The 25331-nt window shown below is 36.9% G+C and overlaps 1 protein-coding gene across 1 annotated transcript; it reads left to right on the top strand.

Moving 5' to 3' along the window:
- The first annotated feature begins 118 nt into the window (after positions 1-118).
- On the top strand, positions 119-24490 carry LOC112044623 (inositol-3-phosphate synthase). Its single transcript, XM_052887462.1, has 12 exons — positions 119-464; positions 750-922; positions 1591-1703; positions 2707-2864; positions 5486-5619; positions 16126-16246; positions 16870-17020; positions 17333-17424; positions 17967-18075; positions 19191-19367; positions 20364-20539; positions 21297-24490. The coding sequence occupies exons 1-12, from the start codon at positions 345-347 to the stop codon at positions 21393-21395; spliced, it is 1623 nt and encodes a 540-aa protein (XP_052743422.1). The 5' UTR covers positions 119-344; the 3' UTR covers positions 21396-24490.
- The last annotated feature ends 841 nt before the right edge of the window (positions 24491-25331 follow it).

The following is a 25331-nucleotide window of genomic DNA, read 5'->3' as shown; positions in this document are numbered from 1 at the left end:
TCGGAAATAATCTAAACAAAGTCGATAAACTAATCCATGATTTTGATTATTGTCTTTCATCGCTCATCACTATTTATCAATTGACAGTTTGACAATTGTTAAGTTTATTTAATCTGTTTTTCTTTTAAATCATTTTCATTTCAATTCAATTTTCAAATGAAAATTCGACGTGTTTGGTGCGGTGTGCCGGTTGCATTTTACTGAAAATTTAGTTTTGTAAAACGATAATTGCATATTTGTGGCGGAACATATTTTAGTGCTAGTAATTATTGTAATACCGCTCTACATTCCGTAAATCAAACAGTTTGGTTAACCGGAGGAATCTCATAAAATATTCATCAAAAATGAATTCAAGCTCAAAAATAACTGTTTCTTCGCCGAATCTCAAATATACAGAGGATTTTATATATTCTGATTATGATTATGAAGAAACTTTAGTTACTAAAACGGAGCATGAATTGGTGGTAAGTTATATTTTACGTTGTCTTTATTTTTCAAAAAACTTACTTTATAGTAATTAAAAATTGCACAAGTATTGTATTAATATCTACGAAACAGGCATATAAAGCCGCGATTCACCAAAGTTGGACTCTAAATTTGCATGAGGCAGGCTAAAACTGCATAACCAAAACACTATTTTAATTATGTTAGTTAAAGTAAGTATACCTAAGTTTAAAAAAAAATTAAATTTTTTGTTGTTTTTACTTTGTCAGAAAATGATTTTCTTCAGTAGGCCTTTATTTCCCTAGGCTAAACCATATCACACCTCGTTGAAAATACGCACGGGACGCAAAGTGGGTAAAGTAGGAGTAATGCTGGTGGGTTGGGGGGGTAACAATGGCTCCACATTCACAGCAGCTGTGCTGGCCAACCGCCACCAACTGTCGTGGAACACCAAGAATGGCCAGATGAATCCAAATTGGTATGTTGAAATGTATTGATACATTAAGTAACTAACTATAGTGTGGTCAAACTTTAATTTCTATGTAGATGATAACATAACTTGTTGTGAAAATAATGTTGCTATTTTTAGAGTTCATAGTTATAAGTTCACTAAAAATTCCAACATCAACTTAAGACCTATTTTCATCCAATTCTTCTGAAGATTCTGAATATTCTTGTGAAGAGAAGAAGACAACAACATCTTTGTATTTTTCTTTTGTCCCTCTGCAATGAAAGAGAGCTATATTTTCTTCTCTGTCCCTTCAGAATTATACTAACATTATAAAGAGGTAAAGTATTGTGAACTGAAAATTCTTTAACCACTAGAAAACCACATTATTTTTGAGTGTCATAGGCTATATTTTATCCTCATATTCCCAACAAAACGAGGACTATACTGATAATACTGTGAGGTGTCAGCTAGTTATAGAATATAACAAAAATTTATTTAAAATTTCTATAATCTAAAATTAAAATGACCCTCTCTCTGGCTTTTTGTAGCCTTTAAAACTCTATAGAGTAAATTTAACATTCCTTTAATCATTCTGTCAATGATTTTGGAAAGAGTTCATGTTATTTTCATTAGTTTAATACATTTGTGTATAGTTTTACCTCTGTACAGTAGTACAGTCAATGTCAATGTTATAGGTATGGATCAATAACACAAGCTTCTACAGTCAGACTGGGCCTTGACGAAAAGGGATCTGATGTTTATGTTACTATGTCACAATTACTGCCCATGGTACATCCTGATGACTTGGGTAAGTCAAAGTCAATTCCCATAAATTGTAGGAAAAATAACTATATATTTAGAAAGAAAGTAGAAATAAAGTGTTTGTACTTTTAATTAGAATTACTAAAAGAGCAGCAGCACTCAGTCAGTTTGACTGTCTCTCTGGCACAGTTGGAAGTCCAGGGTTTGATTCTCAGCTTGGGTCAGTTTAGATTTTATATTTTCTAAGTCGGCAGTTGGCAGGCAGGCTCTTGGTAGGTATAGGACGTGGCCGGTTTACATCAGACTGGCAGGTACCACCAAGTCATTTACCATTCTGGTATGATGCTGGTATTGACAAACATGACGAAGTCGCGGGCTGTAACTAGTAAAGGCAGACTCTACTAGTGAACGCCCACGACTACATCCAAATTCAAAATTAATTTATTAAGTAGGTTTAGTTTACAAACACTTTTGATATCAGTCAGTTGACTATTTGTAAAGATTCTACCACCGGTTCGGAAAGCAGGTTCTGCTGAGAAAGAAGAAACTGGCAAGAAACCTAACAGTTGCTCTTTTTAGAAAAATTCAAACAGTATTATAATTTACAATTGAAAGCCTGTCCTTTGACCTTTTTAATCCCACCCTATTGCAAAATCTGTTCTTAACCCTTCCCTACCGATTTTCATCTTTGTACGACAAGCGGTTTTTGTATTGAGATTTTATGACCTTGACCTTTCGCATTTATATTTTAAGATCTATATTAGTGGTATTGGTGCTTGGTATTTAACGGTGAAGGAAAACATTGTGAGGAAACCTGCATACCGTAGAATTTTCTTAATTCTCTCTGTGTGTGAAGTCTGCCAATCCGCATTGGGCCAGCGTGGTGGACTATTGGCCTGACCCCTCTCATTTTGAAAGAAGACTCGAGCTCAGCAGTGAGTCGAATATGGGTTGATGATGATGAATGACTTTTCAAAAACAAACTAAAAAAAAGCAAAAATACAAATAAAGGCAAAAAAAAATTTTAAATAAAACTATTCTTACACCAGTGATCGACGGTTGGGACATAAGCCCCATGAATTTGGCGGATGCAATGGTGCGCGCCAAGGTCATCGACTATGACCTGCAACAGAAACTCCGCAAGCAGATGCTGACTATGAAGCCGAGACCTGCAATCTATGACCCAGACTTCATTGCGGCTAACCAGGTTAGTTCTTAGAGATGGCCCATAGAAGCAGATTTAAGATTCTCTCTAGGTCTAATTTTGTCTACATATCGTTATCTATTTGTCCCAACACACTGAAAGAGAGCGATATTTATGCTGATGATGGCCGATTACAGATAAAATTATCATGTTATCCTTTTCAACTTTACTGTTGCGTTTTGAAAAATCAAGTAATAATTTTCAAAGTCAATGATGTTGAAGGATAAGGGTTTTCCACGCGAACGAAGTCGCGGGTGTCTGTAAATCTATACTAATATTGTAAAACTGAAGAGTTTGTTTGTTTGAACGCGCTAATCTCAGGAACTACTGATCAGATTTGAAAAATTCTTTCTGTGTTAGATAGTCCATTTATCGAGAAAAGATATAGGCTATATTTTATCCCCGTATTCCCATGGGAACGGGAATCACGCGGGTGAAACCGCGGAGGCGTCTACTAGTTTCTTAATAAACCTGAGCGCAAAATAGTCTCTACAGCAGTGGGCGAATGATGGAATTTAGATAAAGGTAAGCCGATTCAAAGAAAAGGTAATTCATACTGCGTGATACAAACTTAACGGTTTCTCATATATCTATAATCTATATGCACTCTCATATATGCATGGATTTTTAATGAACAGTTTTTTAAATATGAATTTAAAAGATGCGTCGCCATTTTTCTGGAATGATATTGAAAATTACTGATGCGACGCTTTGTGTCGACTTGTGCCTATTATTCTTTAATCTGTGTAAAAGGATATATGACATGTGTGTACACTTTTGTAAAGCATTGTTTGGGTAGTAAGGGGAAATGTTTAGGTATTTGGCATCGCGAGTAGAGACTTCTATTTATAGGCGTTGCTATAAACCGTGTACGTAGACTATTACGAACATTATTTCTATTTGTGGCTCACGTGTTCCGACCATTTATTTATCGGAACTAACGTTCCGTTCGTTACTGGTTTAAATCTACAAACTTTTGTCTCTTTAATATTAGTGTTCTCCGAGTCTATGAACAAACGCTCAGAATCTCATAATCCCCCAAAGTAGGACTCGTAGGTAGGCTTATTATATTTATTTATTAAAAAAAAAAACAATAAGCACCTAGTAAAATTAATAGTAAAAAGTAGATAAGTAGGTACCTACGTTATATATTTTTTTTATTCTTTACAAGTTAGTCCTTGATTACAATCTCACCTGAAGGTGAAGCAATCTAAGATGGAAGCGGGCTAACTCGTTAGATGAAAATCCACACCCCTTTCGGATCTACACGACATCGTACCGGAACGCTAAATCGCTTGGCGGCACGTCTTTATCGGTAGAGTGATAACTAGCCATGGCTGACCTGGACAAATTAGAAAAACCTCATCGAGCGAAGGGGATCGAACCCAAGACCTCCGTCTTGTAAATCCACCGCGCATACCACTGAGCCACGGAGGCCGTCAAACATATATTAGCATAGAATACATACTACAGTCAATAAATCTCTGACGTTATCGTTACCGAGTAAACGTTGCTGACGTCACAGCTCGCTACAACTGCGCGCACTTCCTGTACGCGACAGTGTAGCTGACAGCTTGTTGCGCGCGATATGACATGCATTCAGCCTGGTTACGTTCCAATCTAGCTACTCTAGGTATATGTTGGTATACCTACCGTATATACCTAATGAACAGTAGGCACACCAACATGTATCTAGTAATCCGTACATACCAAATGGTACATAAGTAGGTACACCAACATGTATCTAATAATGTACCATGTAATGTATAATGAGTTATTATCATGATCAGCCTATACTAACGGCCAACTACGGGGTCAGGCATTCATTATAGTCCAGTCAATCTGTTTTTTTTTTGATAGGCACAGCATAAAGGCTATTTTTATTTCGCTTAAAAATTATGTTACTAAATTGTCCTGTAAGCGTGCCAATTGTACAAGATTTATTATAAATTTAGCCTTTAATTTTGAAAAACTCAAAAACTTCATAAAAAATTTTAAATGAATTTTCTCGAAAAAAAAAAACAAATGAAATGAAATCTCGCTTTTTACAGAAAAAAAATCCGAACAAAAATGTAGAGGAAGTTGCGATGCACATTTTACTTCATGTGGTGGCGTTGAAGTCTCCTAAAAAGTGTTATTCTACTTAAAAGTAGGCAAAAAGTAATTTTAAGAAAAGTAAAAAGAAATTTTTTCTGTAAAAAGCGTATATTTCGACAAAAATGCATTTCAAAATTTCTTTTGATTTTTTTGAGTTTTTCAAAATGAATGGGATCAGGTACAATTGGCACCCTTACAGGGTAGTTCAGTATTTATTATTTTTAAGCGAAAGAAAAAAATAGCCTTTATGCTGTGACTTTATCAAAATGGTTGAAATTCTGATAGATTGACTGTACTATTATACAAATCAGCTATCTAAGTACCTATAACATAGGTTATATACGCTTACATCGGATCGTAATTTTATTTTTAATTATGGGATAAGTCGAGCGCACGTAGGATCGCTACCCCACCTCCCGGCCCGCGCGTTCCATCGGGAGTGTTACGAACAAATTTGCCAAGCTATAGAGTTACTATTGAATGGGTGTTTTTAGAATAGTAATAGGAGTGTCATGTTTACTGTCCAGGCGGATCGCGCTGTGAACCTTATACGGGGCACGCGCTACGAGCAGTACCTACAAATACGCGCCGACATCAAGGACTGTCGCGACAGGCACAAGCTGGACAAGGTCATCGTGCTGTGGACCGCCAACACTGAGAGGTGTGTACATCACATCACATCACATCACATCACATCACAGCACATCACATTACATCACATCAGTATTTAAACTGCAACCAACTGCCATGGTAGGTACCTACCTGCCCCGCTAGACGTTACTCCTCTGACAAAAATATATGATTAAGATCTCTAACTGTCTATACAAACTGCGTCTATAAAATCGATATTTCATTGTGTTAAAATTACACGATTTACATATATAGTTGTATGTAGTGTAAGGAAACAAAATATATTAATTGGTGTTAAATATTTTTGATGTGTGACTTTACTAAGTCCCCGTCAAAAAATTACAATTTTTACCGAAGTTAGTATTTAACGAAGGTATATCTGGTGGTAGGCATAGGCCGTGGCTAGGTACCACTAAAAGGCGTACCGCTAAGCAGAGATTTTATATTATTAGATATGTCACTAGCGCGGCGAAATTAAGGCGGACAAAAGTGACTAATTTACTTAATTTTAGTAGCATTATAAAAAACGAAAGTTATTTAAACAAATAATAAATATTGTCTGCAACGTCGAGTTGTGTGTACAGGAAGTGTAAAAACTATATACTTATACATAAGTATATATAAGTAAACACAAAATTGCGCAAGTGCGCTCTCAGTGGAGAAGCTAAATTCGGATCACTTTTTACGGTGATTTTGTAGGCACGTAACATATCTAATAGCAGAAAATCTTTGCCGCTAAGCAATTTAGCGTTCCGGTAGGCGTACAGAGCGTCAGTGGTATGGCCCTATGGATGGAGTAGGCTTGTGTGCTTTTCAAGTAAGCCCACTTCCATCAGACTGCATTACTATCTGTACAAATTCGGGATCCGCACCGGAGAGAAATAAAACAACCAAGGCACTCGGCCGCTCCAATGCGAATCTTGTTTATTGTAAAAAACTTCACAATATATACCTTTCGTACGAACCACTCGATATCGCGTTACAAAGTTGCGGACTTCACATACACTGCCATCTATCGGCACATCGCGTCGAATGGTCGATTATACATTCCGCCCACCATGAACCAACGGTTCATAATACACCATTAACTTTAAACACTTTAAAAAACTTTACACCTTTAAATAATTTGACAAAGGTTTGGTTCAATATGAGAAAATGTATAATGAACTCACAACATTTCAAACTACAAGTATAACAAATGTGAAATCTAAACTAACTAAATACTTAACACAATTAACAATTCTAAAGAAACTCTCAATGCAAAACAAACTCTAAAGAAAACTTCAAAGGAATAATAATGACTCTTGAAGACAAAATAACCGAAATCATTAACTGACAGATACAATATTTGGTAACGAGTCTTTAATCACAATGCCATCTTAAACTCACACCACGGGTGACATTGTCCGAACCAGTATGCTTTAAATAATTAAACCATCAACCTGGAGGAAGATTATCTTCCTTGAATAAGACAACGTCTCCAACTTTCAAAAAAATGACGATTCCAACGGCAATGGTGTAGAAACTAAATCATATCTTTTATTTGACCGCCGTCGCGAAAGTCTTGCGTCATTTTTTGAATGAGCTGCCATCTAAGGAGGATCCGCACCGAAGCGAAATAATAGACCCAAGGCACGAGGCCGCTCCAATGCGAATCTCGTACACTAATGTTTGATAATTGACGTATGGATCTTGAGCGTCATCTTTCAATCTTGCTTTGAGATGGTGCTTGGTTGACTGGATCTCAGCTTCCTATAATCCATCGAAATATAGAGTGTAGGGTGAGATTCGATACCAGATAATTCCATTTTATCTCAACCAAGCAGCGTCCTACACAGATACTTTGCGTTTCTTTAACGAGATGCAGGTAACTGACTCTTGAGTTACTGAATAAATTGAAAAGAATGACGTAAACCTGTGATGTACTTGCATCAAAAATCCAATACTTCGACCAAATGAATTTAACACTGGTTAAGGTCTTCCTTGTTTTCTTTCATGTGCTTCAGCGATGATAAGTTGTGCCATTCATAGCATGCAAACCTCCTCCAACTCGTAACAAACCATCGTTGTCTAAAAACGGATTGAGAAAACCACGACTATACTCTTCTTACCGAAGAGGATCCGATTTTAGTGATATATTCTATTTCACATGAAAAAAACCCTTGCTAAACTCCTTACTACTCGTTCTTTCTATTACGTTTTGCAATGAGAATCCTGAAAAAACTACTCTTCTTTCATTAACTTTACCAATAGCTCAATTCTATCAAACTTTCTTTCTAAATTGGTATCTTGGCATTCTTGATGTGGACTGTAATTAATAACTTCTTCGCTCAGCCAAGATTCCATGTTCTACTTAAATCCTATCACCATCGGCAGAAATCTTTTATCCTTGATCGTACGTGAGCAAACATTGAAGACAAGATAGTTGGGGCGATCCATCCTAAAGGATCGAACCAACGCGAAATGTCAGGAATAACCTTTTTCTTCGTTACTGGAAGTTGTGTAGGAGGAAGACGGATACTATATTTAAACTTGTAGGTACTGCTATCCCAAGTAAGTCCTAATACTTTCTGTGTAACTTCAAGTTCTTTTTCAGTTCCTATTTCTAACTCTGTCTGCTTGTTTCCTCTTCCCTTTCCTAATTTCTCCATAGTTGCTTTACTGCTGCTAGCTCCTTTTTGTACCACTATTCCTCCTTTTTCTAAGATATAACTAATTTCATTTTTTAATTTCATGCACTCTTCTACTGTTTGATAGCCCGTCATGAGGTTATTCATGTAAATGTCTTGCAGGATTTTCTCTACAGCAGCAGCGTTGTATACATCTTCATTTGTGGCTAGCTGCTGCAGGACATTAGCAGCAGGGTAGGGTGCATATGCTTTCCCAAACGTAACACGTGACATTCTGTCCTGTTGTGTTGTTCTAGATTCATCTCTCCACAAAATACGCTGAGACTGGTCTGCATCGTCTAGTGTAACTTTAACCTTTTGATATATTTTAGCAATATCCGATACCAAACGGAGTGGATGTTTTCGCCATCGCATAATGACATGCCTCAGAAAAGGCTGCAGTGGTGGACCTACAGGAAGATCATTGTTTAAGCTTACATCTGCAATGCCAGAGCAAGACGCATCAAAGACAACTCTTTCTTTAGTAGTTGCTTTATCTTTACGAACTACGTCGTGCGACTGTAAATATACTACGTCATTGCTTTGCTCATCGGGAACCAACTCCGGCAATTTATTCATGGCAATTTCTCCAAACTTCCGATGTATACCGGTTGGGTTGTCTTCACAAAAAGGACTCTTCACCACGTATCGACCACCATTATTTCTAGAAACCGTTTTCTCAAAATTGTTTCCACACATAACTTCATCGCCAGTCAGCATTTTCTTCTTGTCAGAAACCTCATCCGATTTTAACTCCCAGAATTTTCTTAACGTATTGTCCTCTTTAGACTGAGCGTGCATGCTGACGATGACGTTGGTAACCTGGTGCGATTCAGACTCATCTGATTGAATTTTACCAGATAAGATCCAACCCAGTAGGGTTTTCTGCGCTATTGGACACCCGGGCGGACCTTTGATAAGACCTTCTACTAATATCTGGCTATATACCTCTGCACCAAGCAACAAATCTATTTTATTTGGTATGCCAAACCTCGTATCGGCTAACTTCAGACTAGAAAGTTCTGGCCAAAACGGAACGTCAACCCGTTTTGCAGGAATAAATGACGTTAATTTGGTAAGCACGTGGGCTTTGACAACCAAAGTGAACGTAGGGTCATGAAATGACCTTAGCTTTAATTCCACTACCCATAAAGAAGCTAAAGACTCATTTCGACCTCCGATTCCAGAAATATAGACCTTGTTGGGTATCTTCTTCAGTCCAAGAGCTTTGACAGCGGCTTCCGTGATAAGAGAAGCCGTTGAACCTTGATCCAATAAGCATCTATATGAAAGAAGCGTTCTTGACTCAATCGGAACCTCTGCTGTAGCCAGGAGCACTTGGCTATGAAAATTAGAGAAACAGGTAACCACATTGGTCTCTGGTTTGGTTGGCGGAGATACAACTACACCATCACCATTGGAATCACCATCACCTAACACTTTGTGGTGGTGGAGGATGGAATGGTGTTTTGCTCCACATATTTTACATCTCGAGGATTGACGGCACTTAAAAACATAATGATCCGACAAGCAATTAAAACATAACCTACTGGCTCGGACAAAATTCAATTTTGTATCATAATCCGACCTCGCAAACTCTTTGCAATTTAATAATTTGTGATTTTCTTTACAAAATTGACAAACTATATTTGTTGTATTAACAGAATTAACAGTTGCGTACCTTTTTGATACATTCGTAGTAGATTTTGTTTGATTGTTTAAAAACTCCAATGACCTGAATCTACTATGTAAATATTCTCTAAATTGATCTAAGGTAGGTAACTCATCCACTGTACTAATTAAAGACTCCCATTTAAGTCTACTATCACTAGGTAACTTAGAACTTATAATATGTATAATAATTATATCCCAGTGCTCTACTGTGATTCCCATATTTCTTAAACCGTTTAGACATTCTGAAGTAGTGTCTAAAAGATTTTTTATTGATCTAGCTGTTTCGGTAGCATTTGATTGTCTTAACAATTTATCTAATAAACAAGTAGCCAAATGTTTCTTGTTTGAGTATCTAGACTGTAAGGTGGCCCATGCAGACTCATAGTTGTCGGCAGACACAGCAACATGCCTGAGAAGTTGGGCTGCCTCCCCGTCCAGATAACTCTTTAAATATTGCATTTTTTGAACATTATCTAAACACGCGTTATTATGAATTAGGGATGTATATAAATCATTAAATGTGGTCCACTCCAAATAGTTTCCAGTAAACTTTTGGATTTCTATTTTTGGCAGTTTAATATTACTGCTACTACTATTACATTCCTTTGGACTTGATACAGAAACGTTCAATTTAGATAATGCATCATTGAGATCACACTTATACTTAATCCAACTTTCTTCAACTACCGAAAACATATCATCTGAAATATACTCATTAGTTGTTAGATCCGAATCTGAAGCTAGTTGTATTATTTTCTGATGATTGACAAAAAATGTTTTCCATAACTGTTCCAATGACTCTAATCTAGCCTTAATGTAAATTACTGTTAAACGATCCTTAGGAGATTTTTTAAAATTAATATAATGCTTTTCTATTAGATTCTTAGAATTATTTTGTACTCTAATCAGTCCTTCCATTTTATATTAAAATAATACAACTACTTACCAAATAACTAAATCACAAAAATAGAAGAAACAACTATATAATTTAACCAAATATTCACATTAAATTTCGTAAACTACCTACCTACAAATTAAACGCAACAATCACATTCAATTCAAACAAGCCAAAAAACTATCCGCAATCATGAAATTGTAACAAAGTCACAAACTTCTAGGTTAAATTCAAACAATCCAATTTACTGTTCATAAAATAATCAAAGTCTATATAAAACGCAAAACTTTACAAGTGCAAATGTATGCAAATAACAAAGACAATGTAAAATACTAAAATATTTTCTAAGTCCTGAGGTAACACACGAAAATTTTACAAGTCTTTTTTGTCGCGAAATATTCTAAGTCAATGTAAACAACGAATATTTTCTAAGTCCTGAGGTAACACACGAAAATTTTACAAGTCTTTTTTGACGCGAAATATTCTAAGTCAATGTAAACAACGAATATTTTCTAAGTGTTTGACAATTGTGAAACAGACGAAATTTGGCATGGATTCCCCGTCACTTCACTTTTCTTCGTTTATTAGTCTATGTCCATGCACTACTTTAATTTTCTAAGTTAAATGTCTTCTTGACTTTGACAGCTGACGTTGACAGAAGGTCCAATCTTGACACTGACAGCTGACGTTGACAGAAGGTCCAAATCTTGACATTGACAGCTGACTTTGACAGAAGGTCCAAATCTTGACATTGACAGCTGACTTTGACAGAAGGTCCAAATTGACACAATACTTCTTACTTGACAGTTGACGTAGTCGGTTGCTCTCCCTCTCGCTCACTCACTGCAACTGATGTCATTGCGCTGCGCAGACGGCTATTCTCCCTCTCGCTCACTCCTGCCGCTGACGTATCCGCGTGACGTAGTTGGCTGCCGCTGACGTCACTACTGCCTGGGCCTGATGGCTGCTCCAACATCCGATCAGGATGCACACTGGCTCCTCCAAATTATTCGGTTCGCTGGACCATGCACAAATTCGGGATCCGCACCGGAGAGAAATAAAACAACCAAGGCACTCGGCCGCTCCAATGCGAATCTTGTTTATTGTAAAAAACTTCACAATATATACCTTTCGTACGAACCACTCGATATCGCGTTACAAAGTTGCGGACTTCACATACACTGCCATCTATCGGCACATCGCGTCGAATGGTCGATTATACACTATCATCATTAGGTAAGATGGCAATATAGGGGTAACTTGTCATCTATACTCTATACTAATATTATAAAGAGGTAAAGTTTGTAAGTTTGTAACATTCTTTAAATGGGGTAATCTTCGGAACTACTGGTACGATTTCAAAAATTCTTTCACCAGTAGAATGCTACATTATCGTGAGTGCTATAGGCTATATTTTATATTGGTATCATATATATTAGCCGAGTAAACACAGTTTTTGTCGTACAGGTCGGACCGAAAATCCTCTTAAGCATACTTATTCGCATGCGCCTTAACCGTTGTGTAAAATTGAAATTAATGTATTTCAAACAAAAAAAGAAGTTTTGAATTCGGTCCAGGCGTCTTTGAGTAATCGATGTACATACATAAAAAAACGACCTAATTGAGAACCTCATCCTTTTTGAAGTCGGTTAATTAATAAATTTTAAAACACAAAAGGTTCTATATCTGCTAATATATAGAAGATAGATATATGGTGTCGCGAACTTTTTAAGATACATAAAGTCTCTATACATTATTTTCAATTTTACACAATAGTTAAGGCAGCGCATGCGAATAAGTCTGTTTAAGAGGATTTTCGTTCCGACCTGTATGACAAAAACTGTGATAACTCGGCTAATATATATGATACATATATAAAATATAGCCATAGCACTCTACGATAACGTAGCATTCTACTGGTGAATTTTTTTTTTAAATCGGATCAGTAATTTCGAAGATTACCCCATTTAAAGAATGTTACAAACTTACATAATAAAAATAAAATAAGATTTATACACGATACACATCCTATTTTTTAAACAAGGCAGTTTAGTACCTATCAAGTACGTTTACGGTGAAGCTATAAAGCGATATTATACTCTACAATAGGTACGTTGTGCCATGAACTTGGAATGTAATGAATAGGTAGGTAGTGACGTTAGCGTTGATAACGTAAATTGTATAGCTTTTATATGTATAATATTTAGATTAAGGTTAAACGCGAATCGATTTATTGATTACTAGCAAACGCCGCGCGGTCTCACCCGTTCCCGTCCAAGTGGGAAAACGGAAAATAAAACTCTTGTTACAAAATTGGCTTAGCAGATCCATAGATTACGATTCGATTTTTGGAAGATAGTTTGTATCTATACTAATAGGTATTATAAAGCTGAAGAGTTTATTTGTTTGATTGTACGCGCTAATCTCAGGAACTACTGGTCCGATTTAAAAAATTCTTTCAGTGTTAGATAGCCCATTTATCGAGGAAGGCTATAGGCTATAATATTCCCGTATTCCTAAGGGAACGGGAACCACGCGAGAAAAACCGCGCGGCGTCAGCTAGTACTGCATATTTTAAATACTACAGACTAGACCACCTACTATTAAAAATATTTAGCAAAATAACAAAATGCCCTATCAAACAGGATTAGTGGTTTTGAAGAAAATTACATACATACAGACATACATAAAATATACGTGTAGGTCCGTAAATGATTTGCTCTACACAAGTGGCGTTGTCAATGATATTCCATTGATGTCTTAGGTTTTTGCATTCTGCTTACCTGTTGTTATTTACTAGTGAAAATATCACGCCATATTATTATGAGTCATCGTTTGATGATGCAACGTTTAAATCTATTTGCGTGCCGTAATAATAGTATCTAGGAACGTTTATACTATGGTACGGTGCACTTTAAGTACTATGTCGCTATGGTACCTACAACCACGGACTTGAAATAAGCTAGATGCCGTCTTACCTATCTATTTACATGTATTAACAAGAAATTGATATATAGTAGACGTTATTTTTGTTATTTATGGAGAGAGATTATTCAAAATCACAACTGCGGATAATCTAAGAAGTTAAGTCTTCTCGATGTTTCTCGATTACAACTGTAATGTCCCCAAGTTGAAATGTACCCACCTTTTTTGGATGAGTAATTCTTTACACCTATTGTATTTGTATCAAATGTAGATTATGTTACCCGGTCTATAACAACTAATCGATCGATTCCTAATTCAACAGTAGTTTGCGCGTGTTACGGTAGAATACAATATTTAAATGTAAAATTTAGATAAAAATCATACACGCAGTTGATTAAAAATAATAATCGTGGTCGTTTTCGGGTTAAAATATTGGATATTATTGGAGTTTATTGGAGTTTACTCCTTAAGAATCGATTTTTTATATATAAGGCGCCCGGTATGAGAAAAATCCGAGGGGTAAAACCAACTGAACTAACGAAAAAGTGTCACGTTTTTGGTGCGCACCTTTAGTGCGCAACTTTCTAATTTATTTTAATGATTATATCATTGTAAGAGTAAAATATATAATGTGAAATATATTATAAAGTCTATTAGTTATTTTACAATTCTATAAATTTAGTCTTCTTTAACATAAGCATTACTAAAGCCCTACTCGATGTGCACTGTTTACCAACAAAAAAAAAGTGTGCATGTTAAAAAGAAACAAAAAGTTACCCCGAAGCACGTCTCAATACTCGCGCCTTAAAAGTGAAAGGTGCGCAACCGAGGTGCAGCAGGCCGCGGCGTGAGCGCCCGCCTACAGCGTGCACATGGGTGCGCACGTATGTGCACGCTGTTGGCGGCAGCGCACGGTGAAAGGTGCGCAGAATAGGTTGCGCACAAAAAACGTAACGCATGTCATTTCATAACTTATTGGAGTTCACTCCTTAAGAATAGATTTTTCATATATAGCCTCCGTTATGAAAAAAATATGGGCAGTAAAATTCGATGAACGCATAGCGTTACCTTTTTTGTGCGCAACCTATTCTGCGCACCTTTCACCGTGCGCTGCCGCCAACAGCGTTCACATGCCTAGCGCGTCCGCACGCACGTGCACGCTGTTGGTGGGCGCGCACGCAGCGCTGCACCTCGCTTGCGCACCTTTCACTTTTCAGGTGTTGCTATTGAAAAGAGTAAACTCCATCCGTGCGTCGGAGCTGACACACACTTTTTTTTTAATCACCACGTGACAATAGAGTATTATCTATTCTTACCTAAACTTCATTACAAAAACCAATTAGGTAATAATTGGGGCACACTTGTGCGGCAGCGTGTGGTATCTAGATAAATATAGGTCAGTGGCTTTTACTTTGTACCTTGAAAGTTATATAAGCTGATTAACTTCATCGAGTCTATGAAGACAGGAAATTCTATATTGATTTTAGTAGAATTGCTTCTAATAATAATAGTTATATGGCCAAATATTTAACGCTTTACATGAATTTTCTTTAATGTGTTTTATTTAGCAGAAGATACAGAGTAGATTAGAATTTTAAAAACATTTAGAGATATAATGTGATATACTGTTTAATTTATTAAATTATCATAGTTAAATACATGAAGTGAAAACTTTAAATTAATTTTTACGAAATACAGTGCAAGTGGATGGTCGTGAAATTTGGCACAGTTTGTGTGTATTAGAGAAAAAGTGGATAAAGCATATTTTATATAAATTGCATTGGAAATACTAAATTAATTTAAATAAGCTAATACACTTTACAGCTTAAATGATGTACAATATTTTTAGCAGACTCAGAAGTGGATTACAAAAATAAGAAAAAAAAGTCGAACAAAGGTTATGATTCTCAACATTTGTCAGGCCAACTTAATTAACAAATCAAATTGTAACTAAAATAAGACCCTAAAATGGCAGAGAATGACCTTGAGTGGAGTCACGCATTTGTGAACGTTGTGTAGGGTTAAGGACGTCTTTTACGATTAACCAACACTCCCCTTTTCCACTCAAGTCACTCTTCCCGCCTGTCCCAAGTAACCCATAAAGAATTACACAACAAGTGGACGGCTCGAACGCTACGAGCACACTGAAGCCGACCGGACGACGAGCGCCTTTAATCGCAAGTCGTTCCCGCCAACTGATCGGTACCCCTCTCTAAATCCCTACTCTTTACGAAACAAGTCGCGAAACCTAGCGTCGGCACGAGCCCACACGAGATCGAGCGACGTCATATACGTTCCAGACTACTATTTCCAACAATATACACACAATAAGTGCTAAGTAATTACTTATATATATTTCGCAATTTCATCTCAGATTCTGCGAGGTGGTGTCCGGAGTGCACGACTCATCCGACAACTTGGAGAAGGCTCTGCGCCAGAACAACTCGGAGATATCTCCCTCCACCATCTTCGCGCTCGCCGCCATCGATGAGGGCGTACGTGCTTTGTTTACGTGCTCTGTAGCATGGTGCGGGTGATCGTGATCACGAATCGCGGCAAACTTTCAAGAGTGAAATAAACTGTCACCCGCACCATGCTACAGCGCACGAGCTATAATCATCATCATCATCATCATCATCATCATCATAAAATTCAGTTATTTCACAAATCGCGGTAACCAAGGATTTTTTTGGGTTAAAAAGTAACCTATATATTTTTCTTTATTAAGGCTTCTTAATGGGACTTCAGCGGCGTCACCGGGGGATTCGGGGGGGACACTCTTTAAGGGCGTCTCCTCTGAAACTCTGACCTCAGCTTGGAGGTCCTTTCTTGTAGGGTGTTTTGGTCTGAGTGTATCGGTCCTGGTTCCCTTAAGATTGTGAGTTAAAAGCCCACATCCGGGTGACGTCAGATAAAGTGTGAAGTCGATAAAGGACGTTTTATAGGTATTTAGACCTAAAATCGTCTTCGGAATCGGTGATGTAGTTGCAAGACTCAACTACTAGTTGGTTGGGGTGGGTGGCGGCTCTCTCAAAATAAGTTTTCGAGAGTTTTAATAATACTTATAATCAGTGTCTGTATATAATATGTGCTAACCTTATTCAAAACGTAATTTCAGTGTTGCTACATTAATGGATCGCCTCAAAACACCATAGTGCAAGGTGTAGTGGAGCGCGCGGAGAAGAATGGGGTGTTCGTGGCCGGAGATGACTTCAAGTCCGGTCAGACTAAGCTCAAGTCTGTGCTTGTCGACTTCTTGGTATCAGCTGGTGAGTTTGTCTGATACATTGACTCACAAAACCATAATGTAAGGAGTAGTGGAGCGCGCCGAGAGGAATTGTGTGTTCGTGAACGGAGACGACTTCAAGTCTGGTCAGACTAAGCTCAAGTCTGTGCTTGTCGACTTCTTGGTATCAGCTGGTGAGTTTGTCTGATCCATTGACTTACAATACCATAGTGTAAGGTGTAGTGGAGCGCGCCGAGAGGAATAGTGTGTTCGTGGCCAGAGACGACTTCAAGTCTGGTCAGACCAAGCTCAAGTCTGTGTTTGTCGACTTCTTATCACATTATTTTGTTTGCAGGCTTAAAGCCAGTGTCTATAGTGAGCTACAACCACTTGGGCAACAACGATGGAAAGAACTTGTCCGCTCCCCGACAGTTCCGCTCCAAAGAGGTAAATAGCAGCTCTCTATAGTTAAAATCAAATTTCATTTATTCATATCAAGTTTGACTATTTGTAAAGACCGCCTCAAACATACTTTAGAATTTTACGGTGACATATATAAGGCCAACCTAGTAGTACTAGAATCATATCAAATTTAATATAGTCCGAAATATATCTATATTAATTAATAAAAGTTAGGGATTTCTTATAAAACTTAATTTAAAAATCATGTATTTTAAAAATTTTCCAAACGTCAAAAACGCGGTCATCCATTTTGTGACGTCAGAATGTTGATGTACTGAACGTCAAACTAATTGTTAACCAATATTCGTCATGAAACAGTTGAAATATAGACCATGATGATGGCCGACAGGGGTTTTGGCTCGTTTTATATTGTACAAAAACATACATAAAAACTAAAATTTTCATGTAATCTCTCAAAAAAATAGATTTTTTTTAAAAGACTCTCTACTAGAGAGCAAATATGAGCTATTTAAGACCATTTAAAAAAAGTATCAACTAGCCTATTGTAATAACAAAATTGGTTACAGATAACAAAGAGCAACGTAGTGGATGACATGGTGGAGTCCAACCCCCTTCTGTACAAGCCCGGAGAGAAACCTGACCACGTGGTCGTCATCAAATACGTGCCCTACGTCGGTCAGTAGCTTTATATTATGTTAAGTGCCTGCCTGCCCGCTACGGACAATGAGGTTCAGGGTTCGAATCCCAGGTCAGGCCAACAAAAAAATAAATACGTTATTGGGATTTTTCTTACAAGAAAAATTTTTATAGCAGCCTGGATTTGGGAAGTTGACGGTGTCGGTATACCCCCGTGCCTCGTAGAGCATGTAAAGTCGTTGGTCGGTCGGTCGTGTCGGTCTGCCGTCCCATCGGACTATAAGAGTGAGAGAAAAGAGAGTGCACCTGTGCTTGTGCACACACTTGTGCACTATTTCCTACATATTTCCTACGTACATCTTATCATGAGATTGGCCGATGTGGCCGAATAAAGAAATTATCTCGACTAATGTTTATCAGTGATTATATTTTATGATTCATTAAAATTATGTATCATCATCATTTTATAATTATCAACCTATATTCGGTTCACTGTTGATCACGAGTCTCCTCTCAGAATGGGAGGAGTTAGGCCAATATTCCACCACGCTGGCCGAATGCGGATTTACAGATTTCACACACGTATAGAATTAAAAAAAAAATAATGTATGCAGGTTTTCTCGTGATGTTTTTCCTTCACTGTATGAGACAGAAAATAATAAATGAAATAAAAAAAAAATGTTAAATTTCTTAAACATTTTTTTTTCATTAAGATGGAGGTGCATGCCCCGTACCGGATTCGAAGCAAAGCCCTTCGAATCGGCAGAGGTCATATCCACTGGGCGATCATGTCTCGCTTGCTAGCCACTCAATTACCACAGTTTGAAAAAAAGAAGTTACGCAAATACTGACAGCGGGTATTTTTTAGTCACTGCGACAAATCACTATTACGGATGACGTAATTGAACTAAAATAATGAACAAGATTGACCGTGTTCTTTATATAAATCCTCTGGAAATTTAACAAAAGTTGTAACTCAATAAACTTGTTCATGCTAAATTAGTCTCTATTGCATTCAAAATAAGGTTTAAAGTAGATTGGGGAATCGGCGCCCGGTCGCCGGATGGCGCACAGGCCCTTAATCAAAGAGCTAGACGCGGCACTCGGTCGAGGTCGATAACAAGAAATGAAGATGTGTCCTGTCATGTTTGCAGGAGACTCCAAACGCGCCATGGACGAGTACACGTCGGAGATCCTGCTGCACGGCACCAACACCATCGCCGTGCACAACACGTGCGAGGACTCGCTGCTGGCCGTGCCGCTCATCTTGGACCTGGTGCTGCTGGCGGAGCTGTTCTCGCGCGTGGCCTTCCGCAGGGACGAGCGGCAAGGTATCATCATCATCAGAGATCCTGCTGCACGGCACCAACACCATCGCCGTGCACAACACGTGCGAGGACTCGCTGCTGGCCGTGCCGCTCATCCTGGACCTGGTGCTGCTGGCGGAGCTGTTCTCGCGGGTGGCCTTCCGCAGGGACGAGCGGCAAGGTATCATCATCATCAGAGATCCTGCTGCACGGCACCAACACCATCGCCGTGCACAACACGTGCGAGGACTCGCTGCTGGCCGTGCCGCTCATCCTGGACCTGGTGCTGCTGGCGGAGCTGTTCTCGCGGGTGGCCTTCCGCAGGGACGAGCGGCAAGGTGCTGTACTGCTTTAATAAGTCATATAGGCATCATGCAAATCTGCAGAAGAACCATAGTCACCGAATTAGCTCAACGAGTCGCGAAGCTGCAGTGGCAATGGGCGGGGCACATAATTCCTGACGATGGCGGTGTCACGTCCGGTAGTTGCGTCATGTACAAAGTGAAAAAGTGGTTGTTATTTTAAACTACCAGTAGATGGCGTTCTTAGAGAACTTTGAAACAATCCTTTTTGTACACTTCAAGAAGGCTCTGAGGCTCATAGATGGCGCTTTGTTTTTTTATTTTTGAAAGGAGGTTGTCGTGTCGTGTGGTCTTTTGGCACAATGATTTTTTTTATAGTAGAATCATTAATCGTACGAATTTTCTGACAGATACTAATGTCACTTTGTAAAATAATGATAACATATTTATTGTCATAGTGATGTCCTGTTCGGTCCTGTTGTAAATTTCTTAATAAATAACAGATGTAACTGTTATTTTATTAAAATAATTTACTAATTTGGTTCAGAACATATTGAGTGAATCGTGTTCGTTCACTATGTCACATCACTATTTTGGATTCAATAAAAAATGGTATCACAGGAAACTTCAAAAGAGATCGCAGAATTCATTATTCGACTATAGTGTACTATTTGGTTAAAACTACTATCGTTTCTATAAGAAAGCACTTGTGTTCCAGAGTGGAGCGGCATGCACGCGGTGCTGTCGCCGCTGGCGTACCTGCTGAAGGCGCCGCTGGTGCCGCCGGGCGCGCCCGTCGTCAACGCGCTGTTCAAGCAGCGCGCCTGCGCCGAGAACATCCTGCGCGCCTGCCTCGCGCTGCCGCCCGCGCACCACATGCAGCTCGAGCACAAGGTGCGTGCACTGCGGAGTACTCGCCCGCGCCGCAGGGAAGGGGCGTGACCATAGAATGGATCAGCATGAACACTCATCATATCAGCCGATAGACGTCCACTGCAGGCCTTTTGTAGGGACTTCCAAACATCACGATCCTGAGCCACATGCATCCAGCGAATCCCTGCGACTCGCTTGATGTCGTCAATCCACCTGGTTGAGGGTCGACCAACACTGCGCTTTCTAGTGCGGGGTCGCCATTCCAGCACTTTGGGACCCCAAGGTCCATCGGCTCTTCGAACTATGTGCCCCGCCCATTGCCGCTTCAGCTGTGCAACTTGTTGAGCTATGTCGGTGAGCTTTGGTTCTTGCGGATCTCCTCATTTCTGATTCGATCACGCAGAGATACTCCTAACATAGCTCGTTCCATCGCTCGCTGTGTGACTCTAAGCCTTCTTATGAGGCCCATAGTTAGCGTGAACACTGTGCACCATATATTTGAAGCATATAGTACATATAGTACTGGGAAACAGCATACATACATTACTGAGTAGGTACTCTATCTAATATGTATCTTGAGAAAATCATTAACAAAATGAATCAAGTTTAGTATATGATTTCCTATGATCATCTTTAGACTTCATTATTAGATGGTACCATTAAATGGTATATTACAAATCATTTGTCTTAACAAACACCCTGGTACTACGTGTTAGAGCATTTCTATAAAATCTTGTTCTTTAAAATTTATATACATATATTACATTATTTATTTCAGGTACCAATGTTGATGTCGGAACTACACTCAGGCGCTATGTTTAAATCCTCGCCTCAGGCCAAGAAGCAGAAAGTTGCCCACACAAATGGCGACCAATAAGGTATTATCATTCTATTGCCGCCAAAAATAAAATAATTTCAGTATCAGTGATAGTATATTTATGTTTTATTTTTGTTATAAATATATAAAAAAAAATCCATTGCATTCCTCTATAGCACAAACTTGTGCACACAAAGTTTATTTTTTTATCTAAGCAGGTAAATTAGTTTTTATTTAAGTAAAATTATGTTATTTATTAATTATTTTCTTAGTATTTGTAGCTCGAATGTTTGAATTGTTGCAATAGTGAAACTATTTCTGCACCAAGTATAGTATAGTTGGTTTTGTTTTATGGAGATATATTATTTATTGTTGAGTTTTGGCTGTGTGAAGGTCCAGCGCCAGACGAAATGGCGTCGCATCGATAACAATCCAATAGTCTAAGATCCGGCATTAGAAATATATATTCATTAGTGCTATTAAATAAATGATAGATAAATAATAGTATATGTTAAGTTCAGAGTTTTCCGTTCAAGAACCGTTTCGATTTTTCGATTACTTAACTTACGCCACGCAAACAGTCATTTTCTGCAATTCAAACGATCATTTTTTGTAACGCAAACAGTCATTTTCTGCAATTCAAACGGTCATTTTCCGTAACGCAAACAGTCATTTTCTGCAATTCAAACGGTCATTTTCCGTAACGCAAACAATCATTTTCTGCAATTCAAACGGTCATTTTCCGTAACGCAAACAGTCATTTTCTGCAATTCAAACGGTCATTTTCCGTAACGCAAACAGTCATTTTCTGCAATTCAAACGGTCATTTTCCGTAACGCAAACAATCATTTTCTGCAATTCAAACGGTCATTTTCCGTAACGCAAACAGTCATTTTCTGCAATTCAAACGGTCTTTTTCCGTAACGCAAACAATCATTTTCTGCAATTCAAACGGTCATTTTCCGTAACGCAAACAATCATTTTCTGCAATTCAAACGGTCATTTTCCGTAACGCAAACAATCATTTTCTGCAATTCAAACGGTCATTTTCCGTAACGCAAACAGTCATTTTCCGTAACGCAAACAGGCATTTTCCGCAACTTTCGTCTGTCTGCGCTGGGCCTATCCGTGATTTTGAATTATAGTGAGATGATAAATTGCCATTTTATAAATTCCATTGACAAAACTATGTTGTCGTGTTAACTTCACTTCTTTCTTTTCTTAAACAAATGAGATATTTATCTCATTTGTTTAAGAAGAATCATAAATCATGTTGAACAGAGAAATGAATCTGAAAGAATAATTTTTGTGTACAATGATGTCTGTTGTAATTCATCATTTAGTTCAAGTTACTAAAAAATACTTATTTCACAACTTTTGAAACATTTACAATATTTACGTAAAAATTGATGCCCGTTCATTAGTTAAAGATTCATCTTTTGGATGTCTTTACAATTATAAAATTGTTGATATATTATATTTATTGATTGTTCTATATTAATTCAGATCTATACTTATTATCAAGATTGTTCAAGTGGCACCCAATCTCATAAAAAAACAATTATCCCTACATTTTGTAGACGGGTAGGTATTTTTAGTTGAATGGTATTTAATTTTTGGGTTTTTATAATATTCTTCGGAGTATGAGAATACGTTTTTTTCGATTTCTTTTTTAGTAGATAATTAGACAAATCACCAGTTATATTTCTTTATATGCATGGTTTATCCCACATACATAGTACGGAATTTCAAAAATAATATATAGACTATACACTAAAAATTAAAATTAACTTACTAGATCGAAAGAAGAAATACTTTAACTTTTTAGTTATAGTATTTTCGTTATTACTGCTATTTATTTATATTATTTATCTTAGAATTTCTTGTTAATAAATATTTATATTTACTATAAATATTTTAATAAATTGATAGATCTTTAAAAAATGTTAATAATCTCTTGTTAAAAACAGTATTACGAATTATCTGATTTACTCAGCATATACAATCAATCCAGTATTTTTTTAGTATTTTAAATTAAACTGTATCATAAAATGTAAAAAATTGATGCATTTATAGATTTAATTATATTTCATTTTTTTAATTCAAACGATACTATGAATTAAGAAAATGACTGTCGAAATTTTGAGGGTATTTAGAAAATATTCGTAGACAAAAATATCCAAATTTGAATTTAGTAATTTGAAAAAATTCAAATCATGGTACTAATATCAAAGCCATGAAAATTTTTGATCTTTACTATAAGCGTCACTTAATGCAACTAAATTAAGGTGATAATACACGAGTGAATATATCACAGTATATTATTACATTATTTAAATTTCATTTAAGTATTAGGATTTTTCAAGTCAAATTAAATGGCAAAACATTAATCCATAAAGCGTTGCGTTTTATGCGTTTCTATAATATGATGCCCCTTGGTAAACAGCCTGGATTAAACGATGAATAAATAGGATGGTCTGCATAATGAAGACTACAAAATAAAAAAAAAAACACCTTTTTTTTGGAGTGATTACATGAAAATTTAGTTATTTAGTTTTTAAATATGTTTGTGACAATACGAGCCAAAACGCCTGTCGGTCATGATGGTCTATATTTCAACTGTTTCATGACGTCACTATGAGAAATCCCTTACAAACGGAGCGTTTGACAAAAATATAAGTTTGACGTTTAAAACATCAAGTGACATTGTGACGTAACAAAATGGACGACTGCGTTTTTGATGTTTGGAAAATTAAAAAAAATACATGATTTTTAAATTAAGTTTTATAAGAAATTCTCAACTTTTATTAATTAATATCAATATTTTTCGGACCCGTATTCTATGCGAAATTAATATTATTTATTTTAAATTTTATACGAGTCAACTACCCTATTTTACTCATCCCAACTTTTCTTTGAATAAAAATGAATGAACGGTGATCTAATCAAACTAACCTCAAATAAATAATCACTATGCTATTTTTACTCGTGTATAGACTATAAAATCTATTTCCCTGGTAGGTGAAGTCACAAATGTATTGATGTTATTATGTATTTCAAGAGAGTCCTATATGTGTAGATTAGTAAAATGGCTATACACTATGAATGTATTATTTTTGTGCAAATTGTATTGAAATAAACATGTCTAAACTGTATTTTGTGTTTGAATTTTATTTTGTGTATTCTTTGATTTATGATTTAGAATTGTATATTTTTTTGTAGTTTATTTTATCGATAGTCTTTAGATTTTATTAGTTATTAGCTCCGTTGGTAAACAGTGCTGTAAGAATATGTCTTATATATCAAATTGGTTTACAAAATCGTTACACGTCAAAGTTAAAATCAATTTATTTAAATTAGGCTTAGTTTCCAAGCACTTTTGAAACGTCATGTTATGTCATGACTTAATAGTGATAATTAATGTCGGAAACTTAATATTAAAGAAAGAGGGTGCCAAATTAAAATTAAAAAAAAATCATTGTCTCACGGTTTACCTGTGTGGTAACGAACATTACAAAGCGACCAGTAGGAATGAACAGCTTTGTGATATGGTTTGAAGTATTATTTAGAGTAGACACAGAATAACCAGAGTGAGACTTTACAAGTACCTAACGTGTGAAGCCGGTGCAACCCATAAAAAAACAAACGTCACGCGTCTCCTTGACAACCGCATTATACAAACTTTTTTTCATATTTTGTATTTCAAAATTAAACACTTACAACAATTATGTAAATTAATATAATAATCAATAATTATCGATAAAAAAATACTCCATCTTATTTCTTTAGTTTTTGTGAACAGTTTTTAAAATATTTAAAACATAAGACGCTATTTTTCTTGAATAATATTGAAAATGACATGCGACGGTTCCTGTCGTACTGACTCGAGAATTTATTCGTTTTTGAATTTCGTATTTGTGACGGCTACGACACCGTCGTGTTCCGTGCGCTCCATCTGCCTATTATTGATTGATCTGTGAGAGTAGATTACGAAAT

This window comes from Bicyclus anynana, chromosome 19 (genome assembly GCF_947172395.1).
Source record: "Bicyclus anynana chromosome 19, ilBicAnyn1.1, whole genome shotgun sequence".
NCBI classification, from domain to species: Eukaryota; Metazoa; Arthropoda; class Insecta; order Lepidoptera; family Nymphalidae; genus Bicyclus; species Bicyclus anynana.
Note: the sequence above shows the minus strand (reverse complement) of the source record. Positions and strands in the feature narration are given on the sequence as shown.